Source organism: Corvus hawaiiensis, chromosome 4 (assembly GCF_020740725.1).
Source record: "Corvus hawaiiensis isolate bCorHaw1 chromosome 4, bCorHaw1.pri.cur, whole genome shotgun sequence".
Taxonomy (NCBI): Eukaryota; Metazoa; Chordata; class Aves; order Passeriformes; family Corvidae; genus Corvus; species Corvus hawaiiensis.
The window spans coordinates 42,270,975-42,284,415 of NC_063216.1; the positions used below are offsets into that span (position 1 = coordinate 42,270,975).

The following is a 13,441-nucleotide window of genomic DNA, read 5'->3' on the forward strand; positions in this document are numbered from 1 at the left end:
ATGAACAAAACTGGTATTGGATACAATTTGATTTCAAAAAATACCTGATGTTGCTCTGGTCATTCAGGACAACTGGAACTGCTTGGAAAAAATCATAATTTCATAGAGACTTTTCTCTGAAATATCTAATAAAGTGAACTGAAACTAATTTCAAAGTCACTGATCAGAGGGAACGATGCAGTGGGAGCCGGGCTGTGCTGCCGAGGTGTGGGCAGAGTGCAGGTCAGTCCTGCTCCTTCCAGGCACTGGTGCCGGTGTCCTTTGCCGCAGCGTTTCCCCGCCTGGGGCAGTGTTTGAATCATCACTGCTGAGGCTTTCACCTCCACGAGTCCTCGGATGCTGCTGACACTCGAAGTCCTTGTCCGAAAGGCTCTGAGCTACTTTGGGGTGATCGCTGTGTTTCTGCCCAGGCTACAAATACGCACCGTGGGCTCTCTGGCCGCAGTTTCGAAGTCTCCGATGCCGGCTGTCGGGGTTTGCCGAGGGCAGAATCCGTGTGATGCGTAAGGGCCCGCCTGTCCTAGCGGGGCTGCGGCGGCCGCAGGGCGGGCAGATCCGCCCGTGGGCGCGGGGAGGGAGGGACGGCCGGGCCCCGGGGCAGGGAATTTCCGCAGGAGCAACCGGGCATTCAGCTTCCCCACTCCGCCGAGGCGCACCTTGCGGAGCTGGTGCGAGGCCTGGCTCGGATTGGCCCCTCCGCGCTGCGGTACCCGGCAGCCGCCGGCCCAGGCGGGGCGGGCAGGGGGGGCGCGGGCACCGTGGAGACGGTGCGGGGACGGCCCCGGTCCGTCAGCCCTGCGCCCTGGGACCGCTGCGGTGAGACAGAGCCCCTGCCGGCCCGCGTCCCACGCCTCTCTTGGGAAAAGGCATCGTTTCCGTGGAGCTGTTGAGCTCATAATGTTTATTCCGCCTCTTACAGCGCTGCTGTTTGATAACCGTAATCTCAGCGCGTGAACCATTAAATACAACAACGCTCTCTCCCCTCTCTGCCCTCAGGTGGGGAAGGATGCTCCATTTCAGGAGAGCCTTGCGGCCGTGCACGGACGTTCTCCGTGGCCTGGAAGCGGTTCGGCGGGAGGGCTGTGCGGGTGCCCGGCGCCGTGTGCCGGTCTCCGAGCAGGCCCTGCAGCCCTGCTCCTGCTCGGGGAAGGAAAGGCTGCTTGGGACTGGGAACTGCTCGGTGCCGTCAGCCTTTGGTTTGAAAATGGAGTGTCTGATTGCTGGGAACTACACGATGGGCTTTTAGTTCAAAACTGACTGGGTGGAAGGAGAAGCCAGCAGAGCAGGAATACTGGTGGAATGTCATCCTGGAGCTCTCGGAGCCTGGCAGTGTGCCGGGAGGGCCCTTAGGTCTTCCTGAAATGTTCCCAGGGCATCGAGCCATGGAGAGACAGGCAGCGGTTTCAAGTGGTACAAAAGGTTTGATGTTGCCAAGGGGTAGCAAATTAGTAATACTGGAATGAGAAGGTATCGATAAGTGTAAGGGAAAGAGGGAGTTAAGCTTGAGGCAAACCCATAAATTTGAACGGGGATCTGGTTAAACATTAGTAATAAAGGACTGAAATTAAGAGGCGGTGGAAAAGAGAAACCAACAGCATTTCCTAGCTTGCTGAAGACAATACCAAAATTCTTTCTAATGCAGTAACTTTTTTTTTTTTCAGAAGTACTTAGGTAAAAAATACGTGTTTTTCTCAATAGCATGTTCTGTTTTTCAGTTTGTACTGAAAGCTGTCATTGAATTTGCATGGATTCGGAAGTTAAAGGACTTGCTGCATCCCCTCGAAGGAAAGCTGAGTTGTCATTGAGGAGGAAGAAATGTCAGGTAGTCAATGGAAGGCTTGTGATTGTTTTCCTTCCTTACTTTGACATTTTAAAAATATTTTAATCATAAATCAGAAGGCTCTTGGTTTGAGGTTAGAATCCATTCTTTAGAGAAGACAACTTTTAAAGAAATTATTTTTTGTCAGAAAGGGATAGTTTAGTATGACAGCTTCTCAGGTGAACATGAGAAATTCCAACATAAACAGCTATCCTAGAATAACTGCTACTCTGAGTGCTTAATTGGAATGTGGGGAATTTAAGAATGAACTAGTACTTGCAGTTACGAGCAACAGAGGCTTGAACCTGTACTGCGTACTATCTCAGGCTGTTGGTGAAACTGGCATCAGGTGTGCCTGTGTTTTTGTTCTGCAAGACAACAATAAAGTAAAGCAGCCCCTAAAATACAGTTTGAAAAGGCATGATTTTAGATCGACATGAAAAATGAATCTCAGTGCTCTGTGCTCAGTATGAAGGGAAATTACATTTTCCATGTATTCCTAATAGTCTGGGCTTTGAGGTAGGGTAGGTGTGCAACCCTCACAGGTTCACTGTAGCAGAAACTTTAGGGCTAACTTTTGAAAGTCCTTACAAATACTATCTTGGATTCTGAGGGCCATTATTTTCCTTACCGCTGAGGTAAATATTAATATTGTTAGGAACAGTTGATTTTTCTCACAGATACCGTGTACTTTATGTCCATGTACTAAAGTTAACTTCTAATCCTCCCTCAGCCCCCAAGCACCCATTTATCTTCCTTATTTGTTGCATGACCCCATTAGGAATTCTTGGAGTTTGACAGCCAAATTGCTGTTCTTCTTTTCAGTTTGATTTGGAATGAAAAAGGACCTTTTGTAAATGATACTACATCAATGTTACAATGTTACTGTTAATGTTTTAACCAGGTTTTCGGAAATTAAGTACCCTGGGGACAGCAAGAACATTTGGGTCATTTAGTGGAGGTTGTAAAAGAAAAGAAATAACATTTTTTCTCTAATCTCTCATCCCTTTTTTTTTTTATTCTTGTGCAACTAAGTTTCCAAATTTAGACTCCCTAGTCCACATGATTCTTGGTAGTTTGCAAAAGTAAATCTTAAAATTATGTTGAAATCATATGCTTCACCTTAGCATTCACAACGTTTTTTGTTTGCTTTCTTCCTGATTTGTTGAAAAGGAATTATATTAAGGCTTTAGCATCTAGGATTAGGTGTGTTCTTTACCTGACCACAGTTGTAATGGTACAGAAAGAAGATAAATGTGCGGTGTAGTGCAGCGTTTTTGATGCCTTGACGGTTTTACGTACGTGACCACACGGTGGCGGTGCTCATTCTGTGCGGAGAACTCGCCAACCTGGATACCCGGACCCATGCTCTGGAGTCGCTAGAGGGTAGTGTTGCCGAACTTCTGTTTCGGGAGCAGCTACAGGGGTGTATGGTGAGAAAGGAGTTACAGTTTTGTGGTTGCTCTCAGATCGCGGAAGATGTTCAGGCACTGCTGGGAATAGGATTCTGCTCAGTTCAGGCTGCGATGCTGAGATTTATGAGCTGAAAAGTGAAAACAAAAATGTTAGCCCTGGTTCTGAACGTTCCCGAACCACTTTTTTTTTTCAGATAGGGAGGCCAGTTAGGCGAATTGTTACTTTGTGCTTGCCGCAAGCAGCCTTCCCCACGGATTTGCTGCTAGCTGTTTTCAAAAGCCATAGGGGGATGGATGAAGTTTTGGGTCACTTATATTTTTTCTTGCCATGTTCTTGCTCATTTGGGTTTGGAGATCTGTGTGCTATGCAGCCTTGCAAAATAAATAAGGTGAACTGCCTAGTCATCGGCAGGACTGCTATACTAAAGCTGAGATGAAACAGTTACACCAAATATCAGAGGCTCTTTGGGGTCTGAGCTAACTCCTTGTGAGCCAGCTGGCTGTCAGTCTTGTGGTTTTGGTTTAAGGGTTGGTTCCCAACCAACAAGAGCAATGTGACCCGAAGCCTTGTGAGAGCAGTGACGGCACAAAGCCTCAGAAACATGGATTATTTTTAATGTATTATTGATAGCTGATGTGGATGCTATCTAGATTCTTAATGGCTGGAAATCTTTCTGTCATGATGAATATTCAGTCTTTTAGTCTCATGATCTGTAAGAATTAGCTTTCAATTAGAAGTTTTTGGTTTTCTCCCCTTGTTAGTAGCATCTTAGTCAAGTCTGTTGGACAGATAATTTGAGCCACTAATTTTAAATATTTCAGGGGAAATTGAGAGAGAGAACTATGTATTTTAATCCAGATTCCCTAGGTATGCAATAATGTGTCCTTCTTTTAGGGTTGGAGACCAAATAGACAGGCTGCTCACAGTCCTCGCCCGCCAGAGTAAGTCTGCTTCTATTTCAGATCAGCTTGTTTAATTGTGTGTATTATTAACACAGTGCATTGGCATTTGTAGTGATGTGCAACTTAGTGTTCCATGAAATTTATCATCATAGGTTTGTTTTCTGTGATTTATATTTGGAGTAGAATATATGATGCATTATTTACTTTGGAATTAAGCTGATTTATGTTTGGCTCAGTGGAGGTGTAATCACAGAATGGGTAAAGATGGAAAAGACCACAGTGGGTCCAACCCACTGGTCCATCTGGTCCAACCTCCCTGCTCAAGCAGGGACATCCCAGATTGCTCAGGATTGCATCTAGATGGTTCTTGAGTATTTCCAGTGAGGAAGACTCCACAACCTCTCTGGGCAACCTGTTCCAGTGCTCAGTCACCTGTGGTGAAGAAGCTGGTTTTGGGTGGAACGTCCTGTGCATCAGTTTCTGCCCATTGCCCATTGCTGGGTACTCCCAAGAAGAACCTGGCTCTGTCCTCCTGACATCCTCTTCAGAGGGTATCACTCAGAGCTGTCATATTTATACATTGTTTTTCTTGAATATTTTTAACCTGTCTGCAAAAGGAGAAAAAACATATTTTAACTATTGGCCGCTTTTACAAGTATTACAGTAAAAGATACGGAGAAACTGTTGTGAAGGGCTTCACAAGCAATGGGAAATTCTGTTTGTGCTTTTAAAATTTCAAACCTTGTAGTAACTTTGGCAGATAAGGAACATCTACTCTTCCAAGGACCTTGATTGATAGTTTAGGCAGTTTTGTTTACTGAAATGCCTTAAAGACAGTGTATGTAATTATTTTATAAGTGTGTGTGACCATGACCTTTGATTCTTCATACCAACGTCAAAAAATTCTGATTTCTGTGTACTGCCTGTCATCATCTAATAAAAAAAGACTGTAAAATAAGGAGCTCTCTTATTCCAAGAAGTTATAAGAGAGTTGCTTGGAAATATTGCTGGTAAAATATGAAAAATATGTATTCATGGTGCTCTGCAATATACCTGGAGTAAAGGCAGAAGGCACAGAGATGCTTTGATGAGTTGGAGATGTTTTCATTTCTTTAAGCAGAACAAAATACTGAGGTATGGTTTTCTTCCACTGTGTTAATCTCTTACGAAAAGTTCAGAAGATTTGCATCCCAAGTAGTGATTGCTTCCCTGTTGCCTCTCTGTTGACTGATTGTAGAGGAATGTTGACATGGATGTGCTGTGGAAGACAAGAGTAAGGTATCCCTGCTGCATGATCTTGTTGCAGTAGCACCTGTTGGGGATTGAAGAGAAGTCAATGTGCGAGTAAAGAAGGGTCCTTTTCGGCTGCCAGGGTCCTCTGCTACTGGGGAAGAGAAGCTCAGGAGCCACTTGCTGAGCTGAAGCAAGAGGGGCTAATAGAGATTTGCTGAGTAGGCCATATCCAGTTGCAGGGAAATTTTTGTGAAGGACCTAATAATAACTAATAGGCAGTGCTTTTATTGTTGTTAAAAAATAAGGGACTGTATTGCTTTTAAAATTGTTTTAACTCCCTGCAGGATGCCATGCCTAGATCTAGGGAGGCTGGGAGATTCTGATGAAGAGGTAATTGTAAATAAATTCTTTCTCAAAAATTTTTTAGAATTCACATGTTTCATGATTTAATAAAAAGTATCACTCTAAATAGAAAACAATTTTGATTGCTTATCCTTTTTTTCCTGTGATTTTAGGATGGAGACTCTTACGTACCGTACACTGGAAGTTGTTCTCATAGGTGTCCACTAGGTTCATCTTCAGATTGGAGAACGTCATTGCAAACTCCATATGTGCAGCATCAACATGTCAGTCTGTCACTACAAATATCTTTATAATATGCCCCTTTAGCAGTAATTTAGAAAAGCATACATAGCTTTTTTTTATGAAAGTTCTTTTTTTTCTCTTGTGCTTAAGCATATATCTCCAAGTGCTGTTGGTCCAAAACATTTTTAGCAAAGTCCTTTTACTGAGATTCTTTAGAATATTTAGAAAAACCTATTTTATTGCTTAGCTTAGCTCTTTGTTGATTGGTACACTTACCCTTTTTTTTGTAGTTATTTTTTAAGACATATATTAATAGTAGTAATAATAAAGATTAGTAGTAGTAAGTGTATGCTTGAAGACAAAACCTGTATAAAAACTTAAGTATTATTTCTATGGAAGAATAGTTACTTCTGGTGAAAAGAAAACTTTTGGAGTTACTTGCAGCCATTTCACAGTTTTTTTTCTTAGGGCTGTTGTCTTTAAAACAGAACTGTAACATAAACTTTGGAATTATGTCTAATATGTCAGAACTCTTTTATTGTTAAAATTTCCTCATCATGTTAGCATTTTTACCCTGGATGAGCAAGAAACTTAATCACCACTAGTCTTAGATGCTAATTTTTAAGGAAAATCAGTAGCCCAGATGCTAGCATACTGTTGTTTTACAGTACAGTGCAGCATTGTTTAGGATCGATATCCACTATAATAGTTTTAAGAGTTAATTTAATTACTCAGTTATTGCACTTCCCTGAATGCAGGAAGAGAGTTCTTTTGAACTCTTACATCTGAATTAAATGTGAACAGAATGAATGTGATAATTTTTTATTTGATCATGTTACATCTTAATTCCTGTTTTCCTTTAAACATGTGTCTAGAAAATTTTGTCAGAACAAAATGTAGGTAAGGTGGTTGAAAAAATATAGACTGACAAAAAGGATTATCAGTTCAGTACTATGGTATATGGTCTGAAAACGTAATGTTTTTTAACTTCTTTTATGTGACAGGAACTAGCTTATTGGAGAAACTATTAAAAAATACACTGATTAAAAATCCATTATTTCAAAAAATCTTATGTAAACCTAAGAAATATTCAAATGAGTGTTTTAAAAAAATCCCAGAATTTTAACTAGAGGGAAAACCAATTTTAAATTAATTTGTACATAAGCTGTGCCCCTTGAAACAAATAATGTAGTAACTTCAAGGGCAGAACTCCAGATTGGCTGGAGTTCAAAGTGAATCTGCCAAGATCATTATTTTGTATGTTTCCCTATATAACCAAATGGTTTCTCTACTTGAAAAACAATTTCATTTAAGTAAAAACTGAAATGGTAAGTGGTTTTTTGGTCTTTTTAAAATAATGTACTAAGAATGTACTAGTTTTTAGAATATGTGCCCAACATAGGTATTTATACGTGTCTTAAGATGTAACTGTAAACATGTAACTACAGATAGGTTGTTTTCCTTTCTACTGCCTTGTAAATGTGCAGTGCAAACATAGTTGGGTTGCTATAGCCTTTTTGGGTCTGGATGCTTATGATTACACTGCTTGCTTTACCATTTTTTTTTTAAACAAAGTTCATATGTATAACTCAGACGAGCTTCAGTAGTGCTAATGGAAGGTTAGTGTGGCTTTGTTTGTTTCGCAGGGTCTTTCTCCCTTTCTTCTCTGCTTTCCTTTACCTCTTGTTGCTTCCTTTCTGCCTTCATTATGTGTTAAATACTGAGTGCTCAATGTATTGGAATGTATCTTCTGTTTACTTACCCTTTTTTGCTCTTCCTCTTTCTTTCTCTCTCTTTCTCTCTCTCTTCCTCCCCCCCTTTTTTTTTGCCTGACTTGCTCCCCATCTTTTTTTTTGTGGAGAAGATTTTCAAGCTGTTTTAAAATATTTTAATGCATTCCCCTGAGCAGTCTTTATTTCTGCATTTCTTGCTTCTGGGGCTCTGACCAAGCTTTCCTTTAGCAAGATAAATTCCAGCTTCTTCAGTAACTGTAAGTAAATCTTCTCAAAACAGGTCACTTTTGGAAGAAAAATTTAAATATACTCTTATAATTCAGGAATTAATCAGTGAAGGGATGTGAATCCTCTTTTGAAGGAGAAAGTTGGCTCTTCAAAAACAAATCTTTTTGGGTTTTGAGAAATGGTTTTCTAGAGCAGGACTGTAACACTGTTGTTGCAAGATGAGTTGCAAGTGTTGTGTAGAGATGCTAGACAAGGCCACCTTACTTTTGTTAGCACTGAAGGAATATAACTTAAATATTGAAAGTGTTAGTCATACAGGGAGACAGAAAAGAATGGAATCTTGGACTTCTGTCATTGCTGTGCTTTCTATTGATCCCAGCCTCTGTTGCATACCTTTATAACCTTACACCTGAAATGGGTGTAAGGTTAGAAAGGTGCTTAGCTGTGCAGCTGATGTTGTTCTAAAGAACAGTGTCCCAGTACTCATCTGCCACACAAGAATATTATAACTTCTGACTGAAAAACATTCATCCACCTGTTTTCAACCATCCAAAATCAAATGTCACAATTTACATTTTAGTGATGTTATAAGGCAGAGCCACTGAATCTGACTTATTTCTTTAAAAGTGATGTAAAACCATTTGCCTATGTATTTTTTAGATTTAAAAATGGTAGAATTTGAAGAACTCAATGCAAGTTAAGCCTGAATATGCAGTCCTATTTGCATTTTTTCTTAATTTGAAGCATCATGTCTAGAAGTTTCAGACATTAGACTGGATAGGAATTAAAATAATGCTGTTCCCATTTAATAGACCAGCCAGAGGCTTTTATATTGATTACTCATTGCTTTAACATTCTGTTTTGGAGCAGAAGACAAGACCAGAAAATCTGCCATCGCCCACAGAGAGAAACAAACTGAAGTATGGTCAGTATGAAGCAGATACAAAGGAAGAATATAAGCAGCATCCTCAGAGAATTGCAGAAAAGAAAAAAGAACACCTCCAGTGTCCAGACAGTTCAATAAAAGTAGTTGGCAAAATAGAAATCACATTTTTAAATAGCAAATGTACATCACTATTTAATTACACTGTTTGGAAAGGTTTGCACATGTGTGTAATTAATTTCATGTTTTTATTGTAAAGAAATAAAAGCATGTAATTTCAGCATCTAATGTTGGGGAGGAAATAAGATATAGGAAGCTTGTTTCAGTTGTTGCAGAGCGAGAAGCTGAGGTGCCCTGAGAATTTATGTATGGTTATGTATGGTTGTGTTCTCTGGTAAGGAAAGTAACCCTGGCCCTCATAGTGCACCTCTAGCTCGAGCATGAAGATAAGCATGATTGATAAGGAAGAACTTACAGCCTATAAGAAGAGGAGAGACAGCAGGAAGGTCTTGGCAAAATGTTATTTCAAAAATCAGAAATTCATTCAAGCTTTTTTATTTTTTAAATGTAGAAGTATTTTAATTAGTACTCTGTAAATTGTGACTGTATATAGGACTTAAAAAAGGAGAAATGAAAGATTTAATTGTTTCCTTAGAGAATTATTACCACTGAAAATGCAAAGAATTATGGGGTTAAAATAATGAAAGATATTATTTGTACTTTTTGCTTTGATGTTGTATAAGATTCAGTACAGTTGGACTGCAAGCTGTATTAGTTCTCCCAGGTTTCTTTTGTATTTTTAAATTAAAACTAAGGTGCAAAGAAGGAAGATCAGTGGAAAGAAACTGGAAAATAAAGGGATAAATAAACCCAACTTTCATCTTGTTCTGGAGGAGATAGCAGAGGAGTGTGGTTGAACAGGGAAAGATGCATCACTGTAGGTGTAAGGAAGCATGAAGCCTAAGTAAGCAACATCTGTGACGACTGGTTGAATGCTAGATTCTGCTGAGGGTAGATGACCATTTAAGAATCTTAAGGGAAAGTTGAGTATGCAGATGTTGATGGAACATATTGTGCTCATTGCTCTTCAGAGAAAAGGTTTGTGATGGATGAGTTCACTGAATTTACTTTCTTAACTTTCAGTACAATGAAAAGACATAAGACAAAGATGGTCTCACTATTTTGTAGATAGCTTTAAGAGAGCTTTCTCCTCTTATAGTCATGCTTATAGTGATCAGATATAGGAGAACCTGAAAAAATCTATTAATAAATATTCTGTGAATAAGAGGTGAAAGAAAAAAAAGTAGTGGTATTTTGTGGTTTAGTTTTATGTTTGGTGGTAGATAAATTGTCTGTTCTGGAGATTAGTTGTAGGGTTTTCTGTTTGTTTGTTTGTTTTCAATGATTCCACTCTAATGTACTGGTCTGACACTGTCATATAATCTGCTTTTCAAGGAGTGACTCCTTTATATGCACAACTGCAAGCCCTTCAAAAAGGTATTTACAGGAGCAGCCAAGTTAATCTGAAAATGAAGAAATAGATGGCAAGTGTATACTGGGAGAGAAAAAGCAGAACTGACTTTCTTCTGGTGGTTTTGGGTTCCAGAAAGATACTTGCTAAGCACTAGAAGCATGTGTCTTAGTTCTTCTCACAGATTGTAATACAATGTCTATCAAAACAATTTTTTTGTTAGATACTATCACTACCTGATTAGATGAATAAATCAAAATATTTCAGTACACTTGTTTTACTTGATTAGTGGAACTTGTAACAAATTTTCTTTTCTGAAAGAAGCTGCTCATGGAGGAGATTGCTAACAAAACCTACTCTTTTGATTTCTTTCCTGTGCTCCCTCCTTCCTGAGTTCTGTAAAAACCTCCTGTATACTTTTTCTTCATGTCATCATATGTAGGAAATATTTCCATAATACCCTGGGACTGGTTTACAAGTCTGTTAGAACCAGTAGCATGCTTTGGCTTTTCCCTGTCTAGACAGTATTTTACTTCACTGGTCACAAAGCAGTATCTCTACAGTGAACTTTGAGCTTTATACCTAACAGCAAATCCTCTGCTTTCTCTTGGCTGTTCCTGAGAGAATAGAAAAAGGATGAGTTCTTCTCTTCTTCTCAGAGATACTACAGTCTTCCTTCTCTGACTTGCTGCTGTTTTTTCACAAAGCTTGTATGAACAGCATTTTTGAGATTTTTTTATTTTTTATTTATTTCAGTATGAATGAAAACTGGTAAGTATTCAAAAGATATAAATCTTTCTCTCTAGTCTTTTCTTTTAAGTTCAGTTCCTGTAGAAAGCTAGGCTTAAAAGAATTCTCTTTTAATTAGCATGAAGTGGAAGAAGTAGATACTTTAAAAAGTGAAGAAGAAAGAAAGAGACGTACTTTTAAATAAATTGTTGAGGAAAACGTGTGTGGGTTTTTTAGTTTGTTTTTATTACAATTCATTAAATTTGATTTATGAAAAGAATATATTTTTTATGTAGGGTACACAGCTTGAAGATGGACATAATGATGATTTTGTAACTCTTGATAAGAAAGCTCTCCTGCAACAATGCTATACAAACAAGCCTTATAATGTGCAGCACAACATAAGGAAATCAGAAGCTGTAAGTATTTTGACTGGTATTATGCTGCTAACCACCTAGATGTGGAGGATGGTTTCCCAGATGTTCAACAGAAGTTATGCCTTTGGGGTGTAATTGCACCCATTGAAATCATGTGAGTTTAAACATTTCTTTCAATGGAAGATGAACTGAGCAATCCAGTGAGCATTTTTAAAATCCTCTCTGTAATGCTTGTGTTTTATGCAGTAATGTATATAAATGAGAATGCAAATAATGAGTAATATATACAGATATATTCATACAACTAAGAGGTAGTTGAGTGAACCTAGTGTTACATTCAGTGCCAGAAGTTGGACTTTGATGATCCCTATGGGTCTCTTCCAGCTCAGGATAGTCTATGGTTTCCTCTGACCTGTAGCTTTTAGCTGAGCCTGTATTCAATGGTCCATGGATTCCATCAGCTCTGCTGCTAGTGTTAGATTGAGTCAGCAACAACTTTGGCTGAGTCTTCAAGCTCCAGGGATGGAGCTTCTACGGCATCTCTAGGCAACATCTTCATGAGACCTGCTATGTCACTATGTGAAGAAGTTCTTCCTGTTGTCCACACCAATCTTCCCAAGGCTCAGTGTGTAACCTTCACCTTCTGTTATACTGTTGGCTACTGTCAAAAAAATTTGGTTCTCACTTTGTAACTTCTCTTCAGAATGCCTCATAGCTGCTGGTTCTGCAAACTAAACAAACCCAAGCTCCCTTAGCATCTCCTTTCAATTGCTTTGGCTCTGATCTTCTGTCAGATCCTTTCTGAGGGAAGGAGGGAGCTCTGAAGACTGGAAACTAGTATGGACTCACTAGCATGCATAGAGGGGAATTAAAACTTTCCTTACACGGATGTACCCAATATGCTTCTTTAATTTCTTACATAGATGTGAATTTTACTCTTTTTAGGGCTGAACAATAGGAGTCTTGCTCATCTGAGGGCAGGCCTTGAATTTAGGATGATTTACAATTAGGAAGAACCTTGATTTGATATTGCATAGTTCAGTATTTGCATATGCAAAGTGATGGCTTTTGTAACTGGTTTTTGAATGTATTGTTGAAAAGGGTTATGCATTCTAACTTTCTCATGGAATATTAAGCCGTGAGAAATTTTATGATTTTTTAAAGTAAATAGCAATTTTAATTCATTTTATTTGCTGATCACTATGCACTGAATTTTGCATCATTGCAAGCATTTATTTGATTTCTAGTCTTGTTGAAGGGAATGCAGATGTTGCACTACTGAGGTCACTGTTAATTTTCATGATAAGAAAATCTTTTGAGAAAGTACTTAAGCTTTTATATTTAGAATAAATTAAAAAATCTATACTATAGGCTGAAGATAATGGAAAAAAGTCTTGAAGTATCCCTAGAGTAACTACTTAATGCTAAAGGAAGTACAGTGAAAGCACTGAGAAAGGGAGCAGTGCAGAACCACAAAATAGAAGATATTCTGTAGCTGCCGTGCTTTAAAAAAAATCCAGGAGGTGTCTGAGCAAGGTGTTACTGGGACCTTCAGAAGCCCTTTTGTTATTGATTAGCACTCATGGTCAGCACTGGCTGTCTCTTTCAAGGACCATCTCAGGCTTTCCTAGGTCAAGCTTCTGATAGTGGTAGAATACTGGAAGAAATTGGCAGTAGTAACTGCATGTATGTTCCAATAATTTTCTTTGTAGGTCCCTTCCAGTTCAGCTTGTTCTGTGATTTTGTGATTCACAGTCCATGTGTGATTGCCCATAGATATCATATATAACCTCTGAAGAAGGTTGATTTTCTCTGAATGGTCATATTTAGGGAACAACAATTACTACTTTTTTACCAGTGGGAGCTGCTACAAGTTCAATGTTTGCCTCTGCCCTCCACATTTTTGTAATCTCATAGTAGAGCTTTTGTCTGAGAGCAGAATGGAAGATGTTCCATGAAAGGCTACATTTAGTGACCTAATATTCAATTGAAATTTAAGGTGTAAATTTTTTTTGTTTGTTTGTTTGGGTTTTTTTTTCAGATTCTTTTCAGCATGCTAACTGGT

The 13,441-nt window shown here is 39.1% G+C and overlaps 1 protein-coding gene across 12 annotated transcripts in view; it reads left to right on the plus strand.

The window, feature by feature from the left end:
• Positions 1–295: 295 nt before the first annotated feature.
• Positions 296–13,441, plus strand: part of CAPS2 (calcyphosine 2) — a 29,634-nt gene continuing 16,488 nt past the window's right edge. For 2 of the 12 annotated variants that reach the window (XM_048301401.1, XM_048301408.1), the window contains exons 1-6: positions 823–996; positions 1,716–1,822; positions 4,130–4,176; positions 5,715–5,760; positions 5,886–5,996; positions 11,296–11,418. In XM_048301401.1, the coding sequence (XP_048157358.1) occupies positions 1,745–1,822; positions 4,130–4,176; positions 5,715–5,760; positions 5,886–5,996; positions 11,296–11,418 (405 nt within the window). In that variant the 5' untranslated portion in view covers positions 823–996; positions 1,716–1,744. The other 10 variants (XM_048301403.1, XM_048301413.1, XM_048301402.1 and 7 more) reach the window with 10 other exon arrangements.